General features: G+C 38.9%; 1 protein-coding gene across 4 annotated transcripts in view; it reads left to right on the forward strand.

The window, feature by feature from the left end:
- The first annotated feature begins 3,570 nt into the window (after positions 1-3,570).
- Positions 3,571-24,679, forward strand: part of DNM1L (dynamin 1 like) — a 61,269-nt gene continuing 40,160 nt past the window's right edge. For all 4 annotated transcript variants that reach the window (XM_082851101.1, XM_082851102.1, XM_082851100.1 and 1 more), the window contains exon 1: positions 3,571-3,713. In XM_082851101.1, the coding sequence (XP_082707227.1) occupies positions 3,612-3,713 (102 nt within the window). In that variant the 5' untranslated portion in view covers positions 3,571-3,611. The remainder of the gene's footprint in view (positions 3,714-24,679) is intronic.

Genomic DNA, 24,679 nt, shown 5'->3' on the forward strand with positions numbered 1-24,679 from the left:
GCAAGGGTATTGACTCTTCCATAGAGGCTCCAGAAAGGAATGCAACCCTGATGATACTATGATTTTAGCCCAGTGAGATCCATGTTGGACTTCTGACCTACAGAGATGTAAGATAATACATTTTTGTTGTTTTAAGCCACGAAGTTTGTGGTAATTTGTTAAAACAACAATAGGAAACTCCTATGCCAGGGAAATAGGGTGGAAACTTAGTGTCAGTTCCTCCCCAGATTCCCTCAACCTCATCTGCCCTGAGGAAGCTTGCTCAGTGAGATCTCCCAACAGCCTCACCCACTGCCCACCCTCCTCATTCACAAGAATACAGGGGTTTGAGATAATGAGGTAGATGATGCAGAGAGAAGCAGAGATAAGAGGTAGAGAGTTCTGATGCTAACTGAGCCCCTGGTTCCAGTTATTTTTTGAGGCCAAGGCCATGTCAGCACTATGGTTATACAAGTTAGTTAATTCCTCTTTTTGAGTTAAATTAGTTAGTTTGAGTTAAATTTCTGTGACTTGAAACTAAACTGTCTTTCCTAAATCATAAACCTAAAGTGAGGGAGGGATGGCTGAAGGAGAAGAAGTTTTTAAAAAGCCTTTGGAGGGATTTCTCTGGTGGCACAGTGGATAAGACTCTGTGCTCCCAATGCAGGGGACTCAGGTTCAATCCCTGGTCACAAAACTAGACCCCACATGCATGCCGCAACTAAGAGTTCACATACCACAACTAAGGAGCCCCCGTGCCACAACTAAGACCCAGTGCAACCAAACAAATAAAGACTTTGGAGACAGAATCTGATAACAGCTTAACGTGATTTCATAGCAACCCACTCAAAAACACATTATTCTACTTTAGATGAGGAAAGACCTACTAATTGGCTAAGTGGCTTTCCCACAAGCAAGAGTGTTCTGAAATTAAAATGTGAAAATCCAAATAGGTTTGCTTTGTTTGCTTCCAATGAAACACATTGCACTTAGTGTGTCCTGCCTTATGTTAAAAAAAGTTATCAAATTAGAGACACTCTTCTTCAAGGCCTCGCCGCTTCCTGCTTCTGCAGCCTCAAACACTTTTCTTTCCTCTGTGAGTGATGAACTCAATGCTCTAGAGTCTAGACAAGTACTGGACAATCCTGCTTTAACCTAAGTGATGGTGGGGGTGACAGGAGGACTTTTGAGCACTGGCCATTTGATCATTCTTCCTTCTCCTAAAAAAAGAGAATTAAAAAGCAGTCCCTATTGTTCCTAAGGCATGTTAATACAAGGCTTTTTATGCTCCATCCCAACAGATATTTTATAATTTAAATGGAAATATATAATGCCATCCAAAATTCATGACATTTCGCTTTTTGAAATATATGTATGCTTGCTCTTTAAACGTTGCCATTAGCAAATTAAAAAAAGACTATGTCCTTTGGTGCCACAAATAAAGGAAAAGCAGTTGCATCGTTGTTGCCCCAGGGCACCTTGCCCCTATGAAGCAGTTACTGGTTATGCCCATGGAGCTTCACTGTGAACCCACCCTCTCCTTTTGTCTGCCTTTTCTTCTTGGAAGGAATATAGACTGCTCAGAGAAAAAGAAGAGAACAAAAGTTCCAGCAATGGAGGGCTGAGAAACAAAGTGGGTAACATCTGACTGTTATATAATATTATCTTTGGTAGAAAATAAAAGGACTTGGAATAAATCTCTTTGGTCTGCTTTCTGTTTTTGGAGTTCTGAAGTTCTTGTCTCATTTTTGTCTCTGAAATTAAAACAAACAAACAAAAGAATTAGAGAGAATGAAATGTTCATAAAACTTGATGCCAAAACACCACTAGTGGACCTTCAGGTCTTAGCTTAGATGACATTTAAATCATTTGTTCAAAAGTATTTATTGAGGGACTCCCCTGGTGGCTCAGTGGTTAGGAATCCACCTGCCAATGCAGGGGACACAGATTCAATCCCTGGTCTGGGAAGATCTCACATGCCACAGAGAAGCTAAGCCCATGTGCCACAACTACTGAGCCCACGTGCCACAACTACTGAAGCCCGCACACCTAGAACCCGTGCTCCGCAACAAGAGAAGCCACCGCAATGAGAAGCCCGCACACTGCAACGAAGAGTAGCCCCCGCTCACCACAACTAGAGGAAGCCCGTGCACAGCAACAAAACCCAACACAGTCAAAAATAAATAAATAAAATAAATAAATTTTAAAAAAAGTATTTATTGAGTGTCTATCATGTGTTCTGTTGAACAAATCAAGCATATTCCCCAGGGCCACTGTGTATGGCTGTGCAGGTTAATGGTACCCAGTGAAGTTGTGCAGGGCACAACTTCCACTACTGGAGGTAGTCCTCACTCTCACGGAGATTATATCCAGTGACTTCTAGGAAGTCTTGCTTGAACTTTCACTCCCCTCTCAGACTAGAAAAAGCACTCCATAATAAACCCAGTCATAGCACTTTATCCATTTGTCTATAATGGTGTCATCCTCTGTTACATTGTAAGCTCAGAGGGTACTGAGTTTGGGACTATCTTGTTTGTCCCTTTCCAGGGGCTAGGGATGCATCAGTGAATTAAACAGTCAAAAAATCCCTGGCATCTAGGAGCTGATAATCTAGAAGAGAGAGAGAGTAAACAAGTTCAGTATATAGCATGTTAGATGGAGATACACACTATGGAAAAAAATCAAGTAGGGAAGGGGTCTTTCTCCTCTCTTACTTTGGATCTTTGCTCAGATGTCACCTTTTTTTATTTTGAGAGAGGAAACCTTTGGAGGTTCACAGTAGAGGAGAGATACTATCTGTCTAAAAAGAAAAACATTTAGGAATAGAACAGTAAGCACACTTAGCAAACAACTAGTAAGGCAGTTATCAGCTCTCCACTTTGCCAGGAATCAGGTCACAGTGAATAAAGACTTATATAGAATATAGAGAATGAGGGCCCAGCCTTTCCCCTCTAAAACTCTGACACTTTCAGATTCTTTCTATACATATTTTTAACAAATATCCTGGAGAACCCTCGTGTTCTAACCTGAGCTGATTTTGCATTGTTGCAAAACAGCACCTCACATCTTTTAGTATCAGCCTACAGACCTTTCGTACGTGGCTAGGGTGTCTGAGGCTATGGAGCTCTTCTTTAAGCCTTTCTAACCCACCCTACTTGAAAAAGTGTCCTTATCAGGAAATGACGTCCTGGATACCAAGAGACTCCGTTATACTTAACACATATCCGGAATTTTCACACTGGTTTTGCCTCGAGGATAGGCATAAATGTACCTCTTTCTTCCGACTCTCTGGGCTTCGCTCCCTAATCTTTAAACAGGAGCCAAGGAAGCCTCCTCGCCCCAAGAACCCCTCTCTCCTCATAGGCCACTCGCCCGCGCCGCGCAGCCTTCTGGAAGCTGTAGGTCCCAGAGGTCCTCCGCGTCAGAACTACAACTCCCGGCAGCTTTTGTTTCCCCACACCTCCCTCTTGGCGCATGGCCTGTCGGGAGGGGGCAGGTAGCGGGGGGGCGGAGTCCAATGGGTGCTGGCTCCCGAGGAGAGGGCGGAGGAGAGGAGGAAGGAGGCGGGCTCTGGGCCGCGGCCCCATTCATTGCCGCGGCCGGCCGGGCGGGGGTTCGGTATTTTCCGAGTTATGGAGGCGCTAATTCCTGTAATCAACAAGCTCCAGGACGTATTCAACACGGTGGGCGCCGACATCATCCAGTTGCCTCAGATCGTGGTGGTGGGAACGCAGGTGAGAGACGAGGGTGGCTTCCGCCCAGGCCAGAGCCCGGGGCGCGGGCCTGGACGGGACTGCGGCAGCGCTTGCTCCCGGACTGGCCGTCGCGGCCTGTGGAAGGAGGGCGCTGTTGCGCCTGGGCGCCCGGGGCTGCGTTCCACTGGGGCTTGGAGTCCAGGGCCCGGCCCGGAGGCGAGGGGCGGAGCCGGCGCGGCGGTCCGGCGGGTCCCGGGGGCGGGACGGACGGGCGGGCGGGCCTAACTGGAGTCCGTCGGGACCGGGCGCGGCTTCGCTCGCGGGCCGCTGCTTCCAAGGGCGCCTGGGGGACGCGCGGGGCACTTGGGGCCGCACTGCGGGGCGGGTAGCCCCTTCTTGATTGGTTTCAGGGCAGCGGGGTGTTTTGTTTCCCTCGTTGCCTTGCTCAGGGGCTGCGGAGTCAGTTTTGGAACTGCGGAGTCGGGGCCGAGAAGGCCGCTACTGTGTGCACCTGAGTGTTTTCCTGCAGTGTAATCCAGGTTTCGAGAACGCCGAAGCAGTTAAAAACAAAAAAAACCCAAACCAACTTGTACTTGGAGTTTGTGAGTGTTAGGAGGGGTATCCAATTTTTCTGCGTAGGCTGTGGTTTTTGTCGTCCATCTAAATTGGGCATCAAGGGTCTCTGATCCTTTCATGTTGGCATTTCTTATATATAACACATTTTTATATGCGGAAATATTGAAGAAATAAATGTTATTTCTAGAAGTGACAGAGAAGTATAAGTTTCATTTTTTCTGCCTGCTGCTTTTCTTGGTTGAAGAGTAATCAACCATAGGCCTTTTTTTTATTAGAGTTCAGAGAAACGCATTTTAGAGATTACTTAGTATATTGATTTTAGGTGCTTTCCTTTTTTAATGATGTTTTTTGTTGGAAAGGGGACGGTTTCCTCACTTTCCACGAGGTTCATCGCTACATCTTGCTACAAAATTGATGTGTAGGGTGTAACTATTTTGAGAGGGAACTTAATGTTAAAAGTATAATAGAGTATGTCCAGACACTGGAAACCTTGGAAACCATAGATATCCTAAGGTGGGCGGGAGGGACTTTTCAATAGTTAAAGCAATAGAAATTATTTCAGAAACACATTTCCTTTGTTGGCCATGGGATTGGTATAGATTCTGCCCAATCCTCCCTTAATATTTGTAATGACTAGAGACTCTGGATCATCAACATAATAAATTATGAGAAATATACTTTTTTGGTATATTTTGTTTACTGTTGTGTTCCTAATCCTAGCTCTTGGAACAGTCTGGGGTATGTAGGAGATGCTCCATAAATACCTTGAATGAGTTACTAGATAGTATTTTTAAAACACTGGGGCTTTTATCATCAAAACCGATCTGTTTTTGTAAATAAAATTAGAGATGATATAAATTAAATCTTCTTGGGTAGTAATTTGGAAGTGTTTCCTAGCTGTAGACCAGAAACTTTCCATATACTTTTAAGAGAGTCTCAGTGCTTTTTAAGCATGAAGCAGTAAAAGAATCAGAGCTATAGTGTGTCAGTATAAATAGTTTAAAATCAAGAAGGTTTTTTCTTACATGAAATAGAATTTATTTCAGTGAGTACACCTGTTCGCAAAATTGGGGAGGGGACAGGGTAGAAAAGTAAAGATTTCACCATTGTGAAAACCATTAACATATGCCAGCAAAAACCATCCTAGTAGTGATAATTATATGCCACTTTTGCATGTTGATGTTTGGAATTACTCTGAAGGGAAATATTCAGTTTTTAGACTTGATTTAATGAGGGTTATCTCCATTCGTGTCCTTATTAGCTGAAATTCAGTCCTTTATTATTCAGGTACAGAAGAAATAAGAATAGAAGCAATGTCTTTTCTCCCATAGTTTCCTCAATATGTTGGAAAAAAACCTCTTCTTGATTTGAATACAAGTACACCACTACTTTGTCATCTAGGCTAGTTAATGTTGTGTAACATGTATATATACAGCACCTCACATTCATATTTAATGGAGTAGTGTACAGTGAGTGAGTTCCAGATGTAGTAAATGTTCTGTATGTAGTTCAACTGGTAAATTTCTCAGTGGCAGTGATCATGTCTCTGTCTTACGCTTTACCTGTACTTTAAATGGCTACAGGTCGCATTTTGGGGAACTTTTTATAACAGTGATTCTCAAACTTGGGTGTATATAAGAATGACTTTGAAAATAAGTTTCCTGGACCCCATCCGCAAAGATTTTGATTTTATAAGTCTGGGGTGCTCCAGGCACCATAGCCAATTCTGATGCAGATGGTTCATAGATGTATATAGTATATTAGTGAGTCTTTGATTTTATAGCGCATGAAACTGGAAAAAGCAGGGAAGCCTAGTCTAAGGGCATACTGCTGTTAAGTAGTAGGTTGGTTTTGGTGGCATTCTTGCTCCAAAGTATCAACTTCCAGGCAACCTTTGCTGACCCCTAAATATTTTAAACTTTGATTTCTTAAATTGCCCAAGTAATACTGTTTTGGGGCCCAGAGAGTTGGAGTAGTTGAGGAGAGAGATGTTTACAGCTGTCGATCATTCACAGTTTTTATGATTTAGCTGAATAAATTGCTTTCCTTTTTCTCTAGCCAAGATCCTCTGTGTGGAAAGAACAGAAAATGGGGAGAGAGAAGGTTGATACTTTTAGACCTTGGTGTACTTTGCAGGTGGAGAAGGAGATAAGATTTCAATGACATTTGTGACTCAACTTGGGAAATTTAATCACTGTTTCTTAAGTTGAGAATTGGAAGGGGGAGCCCTCCAGGTATGTAATCCAAACCACAACCTAATATAGGAATCTCAATACAGATGACATTAACCTGAGACTCTGGCTCAGTGCTGCTAGTATTGTGCTTTTTTTTTTTAAAATTTGTTTATTTATTTTATTTTTGGCTGCACTGGGTCTTTGTTGCTGTGCACGGGCTTTTCTCTATTTGAGGTAAGTGGGGACTACTCTTCGTTGTGGTGCTTGGGCTTCTCATTGCGGTGGCTTCTCTTGTTGCAGAGCACAGGCTCTAGGCGTGCGGGCTCAGTAGTTGTGGCTTGCGGGCTCTAGAGCTCAGCCTCAGTAGTTGTGGCACACGGGCTTAGTTGCTCCATGGCATGTGGGATCTTCCCAGACTAGGGCTCGAACCTGTGTCCCCTGCATTGGCAGGCGGATTCTTAACCACTGCGCCACCAGGGAAGCCCTGTGCTTTTCACTTTGCCTTTTATTTTGGTAATTTCAGCACTCTACTTTCAGTAATTCAGACAAATACGGAAGGAAAAGGAATCTTGGATTTTAAATGACCAATCTGCAAACCAACTGTTCAAATTTAACATTTAAAAAATTAAAATATAATTCATATAACATAAACCCTAACATTATAAAGTGTTCAATTCAGTGGTTTTTAGTATATTCACAAGGTTATGCAACCATTGCCACTATCTAATTCCAGAGCGTTTTCATTACCCCAGAAAGAAACTCTGTATCCATTAGAAGTCACTCCCCATTTTATGCCCCCCCGCCACCGCTCCTCTCGCCTGGCAACCACTGATTTCTGTCTCTATGGATTTGCCTATTCTGGACATTTCATATAAATGGAATCATACAGTATGTGGCCTTTTGTGTCTGGCTACTTTTGCTCTGTTTTTTAGGGTCATCCATGTTGTGGCATGTATTAATACTTTATTACTTTTTATGGATGAATAATATTCCCTTGTATAGATATGCCACAGTTTGTTTATCCATTCATTAGTTGATGGACATTTGGGTTATTTCCACTTTTTAGCTATATTGAATGATGCTGTCATGAACATTCGTTAACAAGTTTTTGTGTGAACATATGTTTTCAATTCTCTTGGATATGTATAGTTGACACTTGAGCTACATAGGTTTGAACTGCGCAGGTCCACTTACATGCAGATTTTTTTTTACATGCAGATACTACAGTACTACCAACTTATGAAGATTGTTTTCAATGAATACTGCACTACTACATGATCTGTGGTTGGTTGAATCTGTGGATGTGGAACTGTGGCTCCAGAGGGCCAACTGTATAATTATATGCAGATTTTTGACCACCCTGGAGTCAGTGCCTCTAACCACCTGTGCTGTTCAGGGGTCATCTGTACCTAGGAGTAGAATTGCTGGTTCATTTGGTAACTCTTATTTAACTTTTTAAAGAACTGCACACTTTTCCACAGTGGCTGCACCATTTTACAAACCTTTATCTGGTATATGAGGGTTTCAGTTTCTATACACCCTCACCAACTCTTGTTATTGTCTTTTTTAGAAAGTGCTAAATCATTCTGGAATTCTTTATTTTAAAAAAAGCCCCCCCCCCATCCCCTCCTCCTGCATTCTGCAGCACTGTTATCTACATTTTATTAGCTCCTTCTGAAATCTTGCTCTGTCCTGCCTGATATGCCTACATTTGTCTTGTGTTTGTAGAGGTGATGGCTTCATTAAGTTTAGCAATTTGGTGCCAAATATTGATCTTAGTTTCATTCCTTCAGTGTTTTCTTGTGAGTACTCTTAAATAAACTTATGTTTTTCCCTTTCCTTTTCTTTTTTACTAGTTTTCTCTGTGTAGATCATGTGCTTCTTACTTAAAAAAAATTTTTTTTAAAGCATTGAAGTGAAACTGATATAACATAAAAATTAGTCATTTTAAAGGGTACAATTCCGTGGCATTTAGTACATTCATAATGTTGTGCAACCACCACCTCTTTCTAGGTCCAAAACATTTTCATCACCCCAAAAGAAAACTCTGTATCCATTAAGCAGTCATTTTGTAATTCTCCTTTCCCCCCCAGTCCCTGGCAACCACCAATCTTCTTTCCTTCTTTATAGATTTACCTATTCTGAATATTTTACAGAAACAGAATCATACAGTATGTGGCCATTTATGTTTGACTTCTTTCACTTAGTATAACATGGTTCATTCATATTGTAGCATGTACCAGGACTTCCTTTTAATTGCTGATTAATATTCTATTGTATATACATACCATGTTTTATCATTCATCTATTGATGGATATTTGGATTGTTTCTATATTTTGGTTGTTGTGAGTAGTGCTGCTGTGAATATTTGTGTACAAGTATTTGAATACCTCTTTTCAGTTCTTTCGGGTATATACCTACAAGTAAAATGCTGGGTCATATGGTAATTCTATGTTTAACTTTTTGAGGAACCACCAAACTTTTTCACAGTGGCTGTACCATTTTACATTCCCCCAGCAACATACTAGGGCTCCAGTTCTTTATATCCTTGTCAAAACTTGTCATTGTGTCTTTTATTATAGCTATCCTGATGAGAGTGTGAAGTGGTATCTCATTATGATTTTGATTTGTATTTCCCTAATGACTAATGATGTGAATACCTTTTTAGGTGCTTGTTGGGGTTATTTGTCTTCTAATTGTTGAGTTGTAAGAGTTTTTTATATATTTTGGATACCAGACCATTATCAGTATATGATTTGCACATATTTTCTCCCATTCTGTAGGTTGTCTTTTTACTTTCATGATCATGTCCTTTGATGCACAAAAGTTTTAAATTTTGATAAAGTCCAATTTATCTATTTTTTTCTTTTGTTGCTTGTGATTTTAGTATCATATCTAACACATTATCAAATCCAAGGTCATGAAAATTTATTATTATTTTGTGTTTTCTTCTAGTTTCAGCTCTTACATTTAGGGTTTTGATCCATTTTGAGTAAATTTTTGTCTTTGGTGTGAAGTAGGGGTTCACCTTCATTCTTTTCCAACTGCCTGTGCAGTTGATCCAGGACTATTTGTTGGAGACTATTCTTTCCCCCATTGAATGGTCTTGGCTCTATTGTTGAAAATCAGTTGACTATAGATGTATAGGTTTATTTCTGGACTCTCAGTTATTTTCCATTGGTCTATAGGTCTGTTATTATGCCAGTACCACACATAGTTTTGATTATTGTAGCTTTGTAGTATATTTTGAAACCAGAAAGTATGAGTCTCCCAACTTTGTTCTTTTTTTTCAAGATTGTTTTTGCAGTTAGGAGTCCCCTGCCATTCATTCCATAGCAGTTTTAGAATTGGTATTTCCATTTCTGCAAATGAGGTTGTTGGGATTTTGGTAGGGATTTTATTGAATCTGTACATTGCTTTGGGGAGTATTGCCATCTAAATATTAAATCAGATCTAGAATTCTAGGTTGATAGGTTTTTTTCTTTCCGATCTTTAAGTCATGCTATTGCCTCTGGCTTCCAAGATTTCTGGTGAGAAATCTATTGTGTTATTATTGGTCTTATTGAGGATCTCTTGTATTTGAATTGATTCTCTGCTTATCCCTTGCTGCTTTCAGTGTTTGTGTTTGTCTTTTAACAGTTTGATTATTATTTGTCTCCATGTGGATCTCTTTGTGTTTATCCTGAATGGTGGAGTTGAGTTCTTTAATATGTAGATTCATGTCACTTTCCCCATGTTTTCCTGCTTTTATGGAAAAAGTGGGAATTTTTATGGATATTACTTTTGCTTTTCAGTTATCCAGATCTCACTCTTTTAATTTATGTTCCAGATAGAACTGGGCCTGTATTTTATAACCAAGAAAAAAATTCCTCCCTAAGGACTGTTAGGTCTCTAGCATTTTAGCAAGTTTCGATCCTGGATAATTGAAGTGGTTTAAATTTTAGATTTATATTTTGCCAATAGGTGGAGTGTTTGAGCTCTGCAGTAAAAACTTGTTAGTTTATTTATTTAAAATACCATTAAGTTAATATTTCTAAGGATACTCAGAAATATTTTATTTAAAATAAATAAAACAGGGACTTCCTGGTGGCACAGTGGTTAAGAATCCGCCTGCCAATACACACAAATTTTTAGCCCCTTAATATACAGGGGACATGGGTACGATCCCTGGTCTGGGAAGATCCCACATGCCACGGAGCAGCTAAGCCTGTGCACCACAACTACTGAGCCTGCGCTCTAGAGCCCGCGTGCCACAACTACTGAGCCCATGTGCCTAGAGCCTGTGCTCCACAATAAGAGAAGCCACCACAGTGAGAAGCCCACGCACCACACGAAGAGTAGCCCCTGCTCGCCGCAACTAGAGAAAACCCATGTGCAGCAGCAAAGACCCAACGCAGCCAAAAATAAATAAATTAAATAAATTTAAAAAAAGACAAATATTAAAGAAACCGTAAATCTAAAACTACTTCAAAATAAAAAGTTAAAAAATTAGGAAATGTACATATTTATCTGTTATATTAATATCAAATAAATAATTGAGAGGTCTGCTTTATACAATGAAAAGTAAAAATTTAGAAGTGAAAAACTGAATCAGCCTTGGTTAATGTGGCATCCATGAATATTTACAATGATCCCATTTTCAATTGCATCAAAAGAATACAACTCCCTGCTCCCAGTTGATGTTAGGTATCACAAAGAGCTAAAAATATGACAAAACATTAAGGCTCCATCTCAAAATATAAATTCAAAACACTATAAATCTCAGTACAGTGCAATTTGGAAGAAACTAAAAGATGACACTGAAAGCATACACACAAACTTTTAGCCCCTAAATATACAGGATATTGAATTGATTTGGGGAGTATGTAGAGATGAAAAAAGCAGAAGACGTTGCAGTGCCAAGAGAGCCCTATTTTCAGAGCATGCTGGCTGTGACTTTTGCCACTTTGGAACTGCTGTAGCCACTCACCTTCCTGGAAAGAGTGCAGACATGGAGTGTTTAAATCACCAGGGAGAAACAAGCACTGATCTAAACAATTGTTGAAGAAACCTATGGCCATTTAGAATACTGAGGTGAAAATTGGGAGTGCACAGACATGTTTTGTTTGGTCTATGTGTGTTGACACATAAAATTTTTAAAAACTTGTGATATAATTGACATTATGTTAGTTTCAGTTGTATAACATAACGATTGACAAGTCTAAACATTGGGAAACAATCACCACAATAAGTCTAGAATGCCAATAAGTCTAGAGTACCAATAAGTCTAGTAGTCCATCACCACACATAGTTACAATTCTTTTATTTTAATATTTTTTTGGTTGCAGTGCATGGGCTTCTCTCTAGTTGTGGCGTGCGGGTTTTCTCTCTCTAGTTGTGGTGCACAGGCTTTAGGGCACAAGGGCTGTATAGTTGTGGTGCGTGGGTTCCATAGTGTGTGAGCTCTGTAGTTTGTGGCACACAGGCTCTCTAGCTGAGATGTGTGAGCTCGGTAGTTGTGGCGTGTGGGCTTAGTTGACCTGTGGAATGTGGGATCTTAGTTCCCTGACCAGGGATCAAACCCGCATCCCCTGCGTTGGAAGGTGGATTCTTTACCCCTGGACCACCAGGGAAGTCCCAAAGTTCTTTTTCTTATGATGAGAACTATTAAGATTTACTCTCTTAGTAACTTTAAAATATACACCACAGTATTATTATCTCCAGTCACTATGCTATACATTACCTCCCCAGGACTTACTTTATAATTGGAAGATTGTACCTTTTGGCCACTTTTACCCATTTCACCCACCCCCCACCTCTGGCAACCACCAGTATGTTCTCTGTATTTATAAGTTTGTTTTTTTTGCTGTTTGTTTTGTTTTTGTTTTAGATTCCACATATAAATGAGATCATGTGGTATTTGCTTTTCTCTGACTCATTTTACTTAGCAAGGTCCATTTATGTTGTTGTAAATAGCAGGATTTCCTTCTTTTTTTATGGCTGAATGATATTCCTGTGTGTGTGTGTGTGTGTGTGTGTGTGTGTGTGTGTGTGTGTGTGTGTGTGTGATGTACACACCACATTTACTTTATTCATCCACTGGTGAACTTTTAGGTTATTTCCATTTCTTGGCTTTTTGAAATAATGCTGGAACGAACATAGGGATGCATATATCTTTTCAATTTAGTGTTTTTGTATCCTTCAAATAAATACCCAGAGGTGGAATTGCTGGATTATATGGTAGCTCTATTTTTAATTTTTAGAGGAACCTCCATACTGTTTTTTATAGTGGCTGCACCAATATACATTCCCACCAAAAGTGTATGAGGGTTTCCTTTCCTCCACATCCTCAGCAACACTTATTTCTTGTCTTTTTAGTAATAGCCATTATAACAGGTGTGAGGTGATATCTCATTGTGGCCTTGATTTGCATTTCCCGGGTGATTAGTGATGTTGAGCATCTTTTCATGCACCTGTTGGCCATTTGTATGTCTTCTTTGGAAAAATGGCTACTTGGGTCCTAAGTTCATTTTTATTTTAATTTTTATTTATTTATTTATTTTGGCTGTGTAGCTTGTGGGATCTTAAGTTCCCCGACCAGGGATCAAACCTGGGCCCTCGGCAGTGAAAGCTGGGAGTTCTAACCACTGGACTACCAGGGAATTCCCTTAATTTCATTTTTAAATCCGGTTATTTGTATGTGTGTTGTTTTTTGTTTTTTGCTCTTTAGTTGTGTGAGTTCTTTGTATATTTTGTATGTTAGCCCCATATTGGATAAGTGGTTTGAAAATATTTTTTCCCACTCCATGGGTTGCTTTTTCACTTTGTTGATGGTTTTCTTTGCAGTGCAGAAGCTTTTTAGTTTGATGTACTCCCCCTTGTTTATTTTTACTTTAGTTGGCTTTGATTTGGTGTCAAATTCAAAAAATCATCACCCAAACCAATGTCAAGGAGCTTACAACGTATGTTTTTTTCTTCTAGGAGTTTTATATTTTCAGGGCTTATATTCAAGTTTTTAACGCATTTTCAGCTGACTTTTTTTTTTTTTTTTTTGTTATAGTGTAAGATAGTGGTCTAGGTCATGCTTTTGCATGTGGGCTGTCCAGTTTCCCAACACCATTTATTGAAGAGACTGTCCTTTCCCCATTTTATATTCTTGACCCCTTTGTTGTAAATTAATTGTCCGTATATGTGTAGGTTTATTTCTGAGCTCTCTGTTCCATTGGTTTATGTGTCTGTTTTTATGCCATTGCCATACTATTAGCTTTTTTTTTCTTGGCCGCGCCACGTGACTTGTGGGATCTCAATTCCCTGACCAGGGATTGAACCTGGGCCATGGCAGTGAAAGCCCAGAATCCGAACCACTAGGCCACCAGGAAACTCCCAGATTATTATAGCTTTTTAACAGTTTGAAATCAGGAAGCATGATACCTCTAGCTTTGTTCTTCGTTCTCACGATTGCTTTGGCTATTTATTTATATATTTATGTGGTTCCATACAAATTTTAGGATTATTTGCTCTGTTTCTTTGAAAAATGCCATTGGAATTTTGATAGGAATTGTACTGAATTTGTAGATTGCTTTGGTTAATATGGACATTTTAACAATCTTTTTTTTTTTTTTTTGTGGTATGCAGGCCTCTCACTGTTGTGGCCTCTCCCATTGTGGAGCATAGGCTCCGGACATGCAGGCTCAGCGGCCATGGCCCACGGGCCCAGCTGCTCCACGACATGTGGGATCCTCCCGGACCGGGGCACGAACCCGTGTCCACTGCATCGGCAGGTGGACTCTCAACCACTGCGCCACCAGGGAAGCCCTAACAATCTGGATTCTTTCAATCCATGAGCACAGAATATCTTTCCATTTATTTGTGTCTTCAATTTCTTTCATTAGTATTCTATAGTTGTCAGTGTACAGGTCTTGGTTAACCTTCTTGGTTAAATTTATTCTTAGGTATTTTATTCTTTTGATGCAATCTAAATGGGATCATTTTCTTAATTTCTCTTTCTGATAGTTTGTTATTACAGTATAGAAACACAACCTACTTTTGCATATTGATTTTCTATCCTACAACTTTACTAAATTCGTTGATTAGTTCTAACATTTTGTGGAGTCTTTAGGGTTTTCTACATATAATATCATGTCATCGATAAAAGTAGCAGTTTTACTTTTCCTTTCTGACTTAGATGCCTTTTCTTTTTCTTACCTAATGCTCTGGCTAGAACTTCCAATATTATGTTGAATAGAAGTGGCAGGAGTGGGTGCCCTTGTTTTTTTCTAATCTTAGAGGAAAAGCTTTCAGCTTTTCACCATTGAGTAGTTGTGGGCTTGTCATATGTGGCCTTTATCATGTTGAGGTATGTCTCCTCTTTTACTCACTTTGTTGAGAGTTTTTTTTTTAAATCATGAATGGATGTTGAATTTTGTCAAATGAATTTCCTGCATCTATTAAGATAATCATCTGATTTTTTTTTTTTTTTTTTTTTTGCGGTACGCGGGCCTCTCACTGTTGCGGCCTCTCCCGTTGCGGAGCACAGGCTCCGGATGTGCAGGCTCAGTGGCCATGACTCACGGGCCCAGCTGCTCTACAGCATGTGGGATCTTCCTGCACCGGGGCACAAACCTGTGTCCCCTGAATTGGCAGGTGGACTCTCAACCACTGTGCCACCAGGGAAGCCCAATCATCTGATTTTTATCCTTCATTTTGCTTGTTTGTTTTTTTTGTCTGTGTTGGGTCTTCACTGCTGCATGTGGGCTTTCTCTAGTTGAGGCGAGTGGGGGCTACTCTTCATTGAGGTACATGGGCTTCTCATTGCAGTGGCTTTTCTTGTTGACGAGCACAGTCTCTAGGCACACGGGCTTCAGTTGTTGTGGCATGTGGGCTCAGTAGTTGTGGCTCACGGGCTCTAGAGCACAGGCTCAGTAGTTGTGGTGCACAGGCTTAGTTGCTCCATGGCATGTGGTATCTTCCCGGACAAGGGATCGAACCTGTGTCCCCTGCATTGGCAGGTGGATTCTTCACTGCGCCGCCAGGGAAGTCCCCTTCATTTTGTTAATGTGGTGTATGACATTCATTTGCAGATGTTGAGTTATCCTTGCATCCCTGGAATAAATCCCACTCGATCATGGTGTGTGATCCTTTTAATGTATTGTTGAATTCAGTTTGCTATAATTTTGTTGAGAATTTTTGCATCTATGTTCGTGAGGGATATCAGCCTGTAATTTTCTTTTCTTGTAGTGTCCTTGTCTGGTTTTGGTATCAGGGTAATGCTGGCCTTGTAAAATGAGTTTGGAATTGTTCCCTCCTTTTCTTTTTTGGAAGAGTTTGGGAAGGAGTGGTGTTAATTCTTCTTTGAGTGTTTGGATTCACTGGTGAAGTTGTCTGCTCCTAGACTTTTGTTTGTTGGGTGGTTTTAATTACTGATTCAGTCTCCTTGCCAGTAATTGGTATGTTTAGATTTTCTTTTTCTTCATGAATCAGCCTTGGTAGGTTGTATGATAGGAATTTGTCTATTTTGTCCAACTTTTTGGTGTATAATTTTTCATGCTAGTTTCTCATGATCTTTTCTATTTTTGTGGTATCCGTTGTGATCTCTCTTTCATTTCTCATTTTACTTATTTGAGTCCTCTGTTTTCCTTGGTGAGTCTAGCTAAATGTATGTCCATTTTATCATTTTAAAGAACCAGCTCTTGGGCTTCCCTGGTGGTGCAGTGGTTGAGAGTCCGCCTGCCGATGCAGGGGACACGAGTTTGTGCCCCGGTCTGGGAGGATCCCACGTGCCGCAGAGGGGCTGGGCCAGTGAGCCATGGCCGCTGAGCCTGCGCGTCTGGAGCAATGGGAGAGGCCACAACAGTGAGAGGCCCGCATACCGGGAAAAAAAAAAGAACCAGCTCTTAGTTTCAGTGATCTTTTCTAATTGTTTTTTTTTTTTAAGTCTCTATCTCATTATTATCTGATCTGATCTTTGATATATCCTTCCTTTACTACTAACTTTGGGCTTGCTTTGTTTGTTTTTTAATAGTTCCTGGAGGTGTAAAGTTAGTTTCTTTTTCTTTCTTTATTTTTTTTTTTTGCGGTCGCAGGCCTCTCACTGCTGTGGCCTCTCCCGCTGCAGAGCACAGGCTTTGGACGCGCAGGCTCAGCAGCCATGACTCATGGGCCCAGCCGCTCTGCAGCACATGGGATCCTCCTGGACTGGGGCACAAACCTGTGTCCCCTGCATTGGCAGGCAGACTCCCAACCACTGTGCCACCAGGGAAGACCTAAAGTTAGTTTATTTGAGATCTTTCTTGTTTCTACATGTAGACATTTATTGCTGTGAACTTCCCTCTAAAAACTACTTTTGCTGCATTCCATAAGTTCTGGTATGTGGTTTTTCTATTTTTATTTGTCTCAAGATATTTTTTGATTTCTGTTTTGACTTCTTCTTTCATCCATTGGTTGTTCAGTAGCATATTGTTTAGTCCCGTGAATTTTCCAGTTTTCTTCTTATGATTGATTTCTAATTTCATACCATGATGGTTGGAAAAGGTGCTTTATACGATTTCAGTCTTCTTAAATTTATTAAGCCTTGTCCTGTGGCCTAACGTGTGATGTATCCTGAAGAATGTTCCATTTGTGCTTGAGAAGAATGAGTACTCTGTTGCTTTTGGGTGGAATGTTCTGTATATGTAAAGTCCATCTGGTCTAACATGTCATTTAAGGCCAATGTTGATTGATTTTCTATCTGTATGATCTATGAAGATCCCCTACTCTTATTGTATTGCTGTGTACTTCTCCTTACATGCCTATTAATATTTGCTTTATATATTTTGTGCTCCTATATTGCGTGCACAAATATTTGCAAATGTTATATCCTCTTGTTAGATTGACCCCTTTTTCATTACATAATTCCTTTTTTTCTCTTAATGGAGTCTTTGTTTTAAAGTCTATTTTGTCTGATGTAAGTATGGCCACCCCAGGTTTCTTTGGTTTCCATTTGAATGGGAATATCTTTTTCCGTCCTTTCACTTTCAGTGTGTGTGTTTCCTTACATCTGAAGTGAGTCTCTTGTAGGCTGTGTAGAGATGGCTCTTGTATTTTTTTTTTTAATCCTTTCAGGGTACTCTGTATCTTTTATTTAGAGAATTTAGCCCATTTACAGTTGCAGTAATTTTTGATAGGTATGTAAATGCTTATTGCCACTTTGTTAATTTTTTTCTGGCTGTTTTGTAATTCCTTTGTTTTTTTCTTCTCATTCTTTTTCTTTGTGATTTGATGATTTTCTGTAGTGGTATTTTTAGATTCCTTTTCTTTATCTTTTACATTTCTACTATAGGTTTTTGGTTTGTGGTTACCATGAGGCTTACTTAAACCAGCCTTTATTTATAACAGTCTATTTTAAGTTGATAACATCAGTACAGTGCATTCTAAAGCTCTACATTTTACTCCCCTACCTTGCACATTTTATGTTTTTGATGTTATAACTTACATCTTTCTAATCTTATTTTTTTTTACATCTTTCTAATCTTATGCATCTATTAATAAGTACTGCAGTTATAATTATTTTGACTACTTTTGTCTTTTACTCTTCATACTAGATTTATAAGTGATTAACCTACCATCTTTATGTTATATTATTCTGAATTTTACTAAATATTTATCTTATTTATGTATTTATTTATTTATTTACTTTTGGCTTTATTGGGTCTTTGTTTTTATGCGAGGGCTTTCTCTAGTTGTGGCAAGTGGGGGCCACTCTTCATCGCGGTGCGCGGGCCTCTCACTATCATGGCCTCTCTTGTTGAGGAGCACAGGCTCCAGACGTGCAGGCTCAGTAATTGTGGCTCACGGGCCCAGTTTCTCCACGGCATGTGGGATCTTACCAGACCAGGGCTCAAACCTGTGTCCCCTGCGTTGGCAGGCAGATTCTTAACCACTGCGCCACCAGAGAAGCCCTACATATTTATCTTTACTAGTGAAATTTATAGTTTAATGTTTCCCTGTTACTAATTAGCTCTCTTTCGTTTCAGCTTAAAGGAATCCCTTTAACATTTCCTGTAAGGCCAGTCTAGTGGTGATGAACTCCTTCAGCTTTTGCTTGTCTGGAAAACTCTTATGTCTCCTTCCATAGTGAAGGAAAACTTTTCTGGGTAGAGATTTCTTGGTTGGCAGTTTTTTTTCTTTCAGCACTTTGAATATGTCATGCCACTCATTCCCTTCTGGACTGCAATGTTTCTATCCAAAAATCTGCTGATTGCTGATGATTTTAGGGGGGATTTTCCTTATACATAACAAGTTGTTTTTCTGCTGTTGCTTTTAAAGTTCTCTCCTTGTCTTTAACTTTTGACATTTTAATTATAAATGGTGTGGGTCTCTTTGGGTTCATCTTTTTTGGAACTCTCTGAACTTCCTGGATCTGAATGTTATTTTCCCTGGGTTAGGGACATTTTTAGCTGTTATTTCTTCAAATAAGTTTTCTACCCCTTTCTCTTTTTCTTCTTCTGAAACTCCTATAATGTGAATGTTGGTCCACTTGATGTTGTCCTATAAGTCCCTTGAACTGTCTTTTTACTGCTGATTAGATGAGTTCCAGTGCCCTCTTTTCAAGTTCACTGATCCTTTGCTTCATGTAGTGTGCTGTTGAACCTCTGTTTGGTACTTTCTTGTATTTTCTTTCTGTTGAAAGTCTCTCTTTGTTCACTCATTTTTTTGAGCTTGTTTAGCATTTTTATGACTGTTAATTTGAACTTTGTCAGATATATTATCTCCATTTCATTAAGGTTTTTTCCTGAAGTTTTACCTTGTTCTTTTGTTTGGAATGGATTCCTCTGTTTCTTTATTTTCCTTGACTCTCTGTGTTGGTTTGTATGCATTAGAATAAACAGCCACCTCTCCAAGTCTTGTAGGTGTTGTGAGTTCCCTCGTAATTGTGGGTCACTACATTTGGGGTGAGGTTTATGGTGAGATTGTGTCTCCAGCCTGTTTTGATATGGGTTTTTGTCATTTGCCTGATATGTAGGAGTTGCTCAGCTAATTTTTTAGTTTCTTCCAGAGGGAATTGTTCCATTTCTAGCTGTAAATTCTGTGTGTCCATGGTAGGAGGTGAGTTCAGGATCCTCCTATGTTGCCATCTTGAACTGGAACTGATACACACAATATGTTTAAAAAAAAAAAGAGTTGCCAGTGTTTAAAAATTGGTGGATTTAATGGAAAGGGCCAGGTTTCTGGTTTTTCCTTTAAAAAAATCAGAAAATCTGATAACACTACACCCACATTTACAATGGATTTGAAAAATGCCTGCTTTAGATGGGTCAGGCTGTATTTAGTTAGCCTTTCTTCCTTATCATAATATATGTGTTGCTCTTTTTTATAGTTTGAAGACGGCAATGAAATGTTAACATGTTTTCATGTTTCTATAAAAAGGGGAAAGTTAAAGACTACCTGGGAAATGTTCTTATATTTTTACTATTCCTGAGAGACAGTCTTTTATTTTGTGAGATGTGAGATCTTATATTTTTAATACGCAAACAGAATGTCAGAAGAATACAATCTGATGTCATTTTGACTGAAGTCTGAGTTGATTTACCCATTCAGGTTATCTGCTTTGTTTGTGGGGGCAATTGAGTTTGTAACCCATGTTTGTTAGTTTGCTAGGGCTGCCATAACAAAATACCACACAAGACTGGGTGGCACATAAACAACATGTGCACAGAAGCAACAGAAATTTATTTCCTTACAGTTCTGGAGACTAGAAGTCCAATATCAAGATGTAGGAAGGTTTGATTTCTTTTGAGGCCTCTCTCCTTGGCTTGCAGATGGCTGCCTTCTCTCTGTGTCCTCACATGCTCTTTCATCTGTGTGTCACATCCCTAATGTCTCTCTGTTGTCCCCAAATTTTCTTTTTTAGTAAGGACACCAGTCAGATTGGATTAGGGCCCACCCTAATCACCTTGTTTTAACTTAATCACCTATTTGAAGGTTGTATCCAAATATGGTCACATATTGGGGTATGAGGTACACCTTCTAAGGGGGTTAGAGCTTCAACATATGAGTTTTGGAGAGACGCAGTTCAGTACACAATAACACGTCTTCAAAAAAAACCTATATGTAGATACATAAAAACGTACAACTAACTGAAAATTAGTAGCCATAAAGGAGACTAAGGTAGATAATCACAGTAACAAAATGAGGTTAATACAGGATTTAGGAGAGAAAATTTAAAAAGTATTTTTTGTTTATACCTATACTTTGTATTGTCATATTTAAGAAGAAAGAACAAAACGGCATAGTGGATGGGGGTGATGGGGAACAACAGTCACACTAACATTGTTGAAAACCTAATTTATGAAATAGAAAAACAACTTGAGGAATTCTATTAAAAGACAAATCAAAACCGTATGTTATGAAATTTATTAGAGATGAGAGACTTGATGGTGAGAGCTAAGAGAGCCAAAATCCTTTCATAGTTGATTGAGAAAGAACACTTGGATGGACAAAGAATAATCAAACAGTGAGCCAAAGTCCCCCACATCTTCAGATTTCAATTGCTGGGCACAAATATTGAAAGGATTGACATACCCTGGGTAAATTTCTGAAATCCAAACTTTTACAAAACCCCAGAATTCTCCAAGTGTCAAAATAGAAGGAAGGAGGAATAAAAGATTTCCTAAAAGGGAAAGAGAATCAGACTGGCATCAGACTTTCAATCTGCAACAGCAAATGTTAGATGCCATGGAGAAATATTTAAAATTTAGAGTTCTCAGAGGGATTCATTGTGATTATAAAATTCTGTATTCATCTATACTATAACCATTATTTAAATGCAGTGAAACATACTGAACAAGAGAGAACAGAAAAAAATTTTTTTAAAAATTCCTTCATTTCCCATCCAAGATATTGTGAAATAAAATTGAAATATTACCTGAATTGCTTCCAGATCTCTGTTGTAGCTTGAATATAGTACTTGGAACTTTCTAGCAGAGTTGGACACCTAAGCTAGTATAAATCACTTGTACAGAAGGCCAGGGTGGACAAAGGGACTAGTCCGTAACCTATATCCAAGCTGTGTGTGGCTATACCAGGTGTCTGCTTAGGGTATGGGAGGGTGGTGGAAATGGAGCTTCTTTAATTACCTCATCAATATGAAATCCCGTACCACATTTGAGGCATTAAAAATTATTTTGAAATATTGAAAACATCGAAAAGGTACAAAGGATAATATTAGGACACCATTGTATCTACTTCCCAGTTTAAGAAAAAAAATATTAACTATCTAGATGAATTTTCCTTCTTCCCACAGAGACATAACCAATTTCCTGAATTTAGTGTTTATCACACCTATGCATTTCATTTTACATATAGTACATATGTAGATAACATAAGTAGTATATATTGTTTTACATGTTTTACACTTACCTGAAGTAAGTGACGTCAAATAGTACATATTCCTCTTCAGTGTTATTTTTACACAATCATACATGTGAGATTTATCCATACATACACATATATATTCCTAGTTTGCTCACTTATACTGCTGTAATCTAGTATATGAATATATCAAAATTTCTCCTCTCCTTGAATATTTGAGTGTTTGCCCTTGTTTGCTATAGCAGTTTTAGTAAACAACAGTGCTGGAAACATTCCTATGAATGCTTCATTGTACACGTTTGAGAATTTCTCTAAAGTATCAAGTAGTGGAATTACTAGACTGTAGGGTATATGTATTTTCATTTTTACTTGATATTCTTACTTGCTCCTCAGAATGTTTGTAACCATTTACATTCCCATGTACAGAGTGGAGTTTGTTTATTTGTTTATACCTATACTTTGTATTGTCACATTTTAAATTTATGGTATTTCATTGTCCTTTTTATTGCAGTTCCCCGATTACTAATAAGTTGGAGCAACTTATTTCTTGGCTCTTTGTGGTTCTGTTGTGAGTTTCTGTTCATATCTCTGCACATGATTTTTTATTATAGTATTCATCTTTTTCTTAATGGTTTGTAAGAGTCACTTTTACATTTTGGTTGCTAATTCTTTGTCAGTTACATGAGTCAGAAATATTTTCCCCCAATTATTGGGGCTTCCCTGGTGGTGCAGTGGTTGGGAATCCACCTGCCAATGCAGGCGACACAGGTTCGAACCCTGGTCTGGGAAGATCCCACATGCTGCAGAGCAACTAAGCCCGTGCACCACAACTACTGAGCCTGCACTCTAGAGCCCACGAGCCACAACTACTGAGCCCACGTGCCACATCTACTGAAGCCTGCACACTCTAGAGCCCGTGCTCTAGAGAAGCCACTGCAATGAGAAGCCCGTGCACCACAACAGAGTAGCCCCTGCTCACCGCAACTAGAGAGAAAGCCCGTGCACAGCAAGGAAGACCCAACGCAGCCAAAAAATAAATAAATAAATATTTTAAAAAAAGAAATATTTTCCCCCAGTTATTTTGTATGAGTAAAATAAATTTTAATTTTGCAGTAGTTGAATTAACAATCTTTTCTTCTCTAGTTTGTACTTTCTATCTCAAAGTCATGAAAATATTCTTATGTTCTCTAATGTATAAAGTCATGATTTTTAACAGTTGTTTATAATTGTTCTGGAATTTGTGAAATGTATAGTTAACTGGTTTTTACCATGTCCATAGAGTTGTGCAACCATCACCATGATCTAATTATATATTGTATCATCCCCAAAGGAAAGCTTGTATCCATTAGCAGTCACTCCCTACTCTCCTCTGCCCCCAATGTTAGGCAGCCACTTAATCTACTTTCTTGCTTCTTCTGGACATTTCATATAAACAGAATCAAATAATATGTGGTATTTTGTGACTGACTTCTTTCACATAGTATAATGTTCCATATTATAGCATGTATCAGTACTTTATTCCTTTTTATGACTGAATAATATTAAAAAACTTACATAAAGCTAAACATTAGTCTGAGTATTTCAAAGTGGGTTAAATTTCTTTGTTGGGGATTCTGGGAAGATGACAGCAGTGGTAGAATAGTTTCCTAATCCTTGTATGACTTTCCCATAAAAACAGAACAAATAAAATAGGAAAACTCAAAATCCATGAAGAACATTTAGAAGAAAATTAGTTGAGCATGTTTCTCTCTACAAACACTCAAACACCAGTAGTTTGGGGATAGACCACTAACAGCTCCAAGACCTGTGTATTATTGTGTATGAAAGAAGACTAAGGAAGCAATGGAACTTCAAATGAATGTGAGAATTGAAAAATAGCCAAAAGGCAATCACTGGAAAGCCTGGAGGGCCAGTTTACGAATACCAGCTGAAACTAGGAGGAGTTTTGCACACACTGATAATGGGTGAGTGAAAGAGGTCTTTTGTAAACCCTTAAGGGACTGGAGGACCTTGAAACTTCTAAAACCAACCAAAGCTACCTTCCAGGACCAATCTGCACATGAGAAGGAATTGACATTACAATTAAACATCCCCTGAAGAATACAAAGAAAAGAGAAGGTCCAGATAAAAGTGGTAGAGAGGAACAGAATCAAGATATCTTAGAAAACAAAGAACTTTATTTCCAAACACCGTACAAAAACAAGAGGGAGTTTTAGAGTGAAGTTAGAATAGCTATTCTAGGCCAAAACTCCTTCTGAAACTTCAGGAAAATGAACTTCATTTAAATATCAGCAATATGAAATGATTGTTGTCAAAAGTTTACAAAGTATCTGAAGAAAAATGGGACTCTAAATAGCATTCCTATAGACAATGAAAGCACACCAGAAAGACGTCCACAAAACAGATGAAAACCATTAGATATTAAGACAAAAGGCAAGACAAAAGACATTATAATCAGAATAAGGCATTTCAAAAAACAAAGTTTGCATAAGAAAAATTTTTTTTAAATGCTAGGTGGTAGAACTTTGTGAAATATTAGAATTGAAAGAAAATTTATTTTAGAAATGACAAATTAGAAGAAAAACACCAGGGCATATAAACATAACAGATAATACCTTTGAAAGAGAAAGATATTGAAAAGGAGGAAGACATTTTTAAAGGTGGGATAAAAAGGAGCTGTAAAAAGAATTTGATAGAAATTGACATATTGAAAACAGGCAAGGAAGATCCAACATATGTATAATAGGAATCCCCAAAGAAGAAAAAAATGATGGCAAGGGAGCAGAACAGATACGAAAACTTACAATTTAACTGAATTAAAAACAGACTTGGAACTCCATTTTGAAAGAGCTCAGCACATGCCTGAGAACATTGACACAGCAAGACCAACACTAAGACACAGTCTAGTAAAATTATTGAACTTTAAA

Source organism: Leucopleurus acutus (genome assembly GCF_964270905.1).
Source record: "Leucopleurus acutus genome assembly, chromosome: 11".
Classification (NCBI taxonomy): domain Eukaryota; kingdom Metazoa; phylum Chordata; class Mammalia; order Artiodactyla; family Delphinidae; genus Leucopleurus; species Leucopleurus acutus.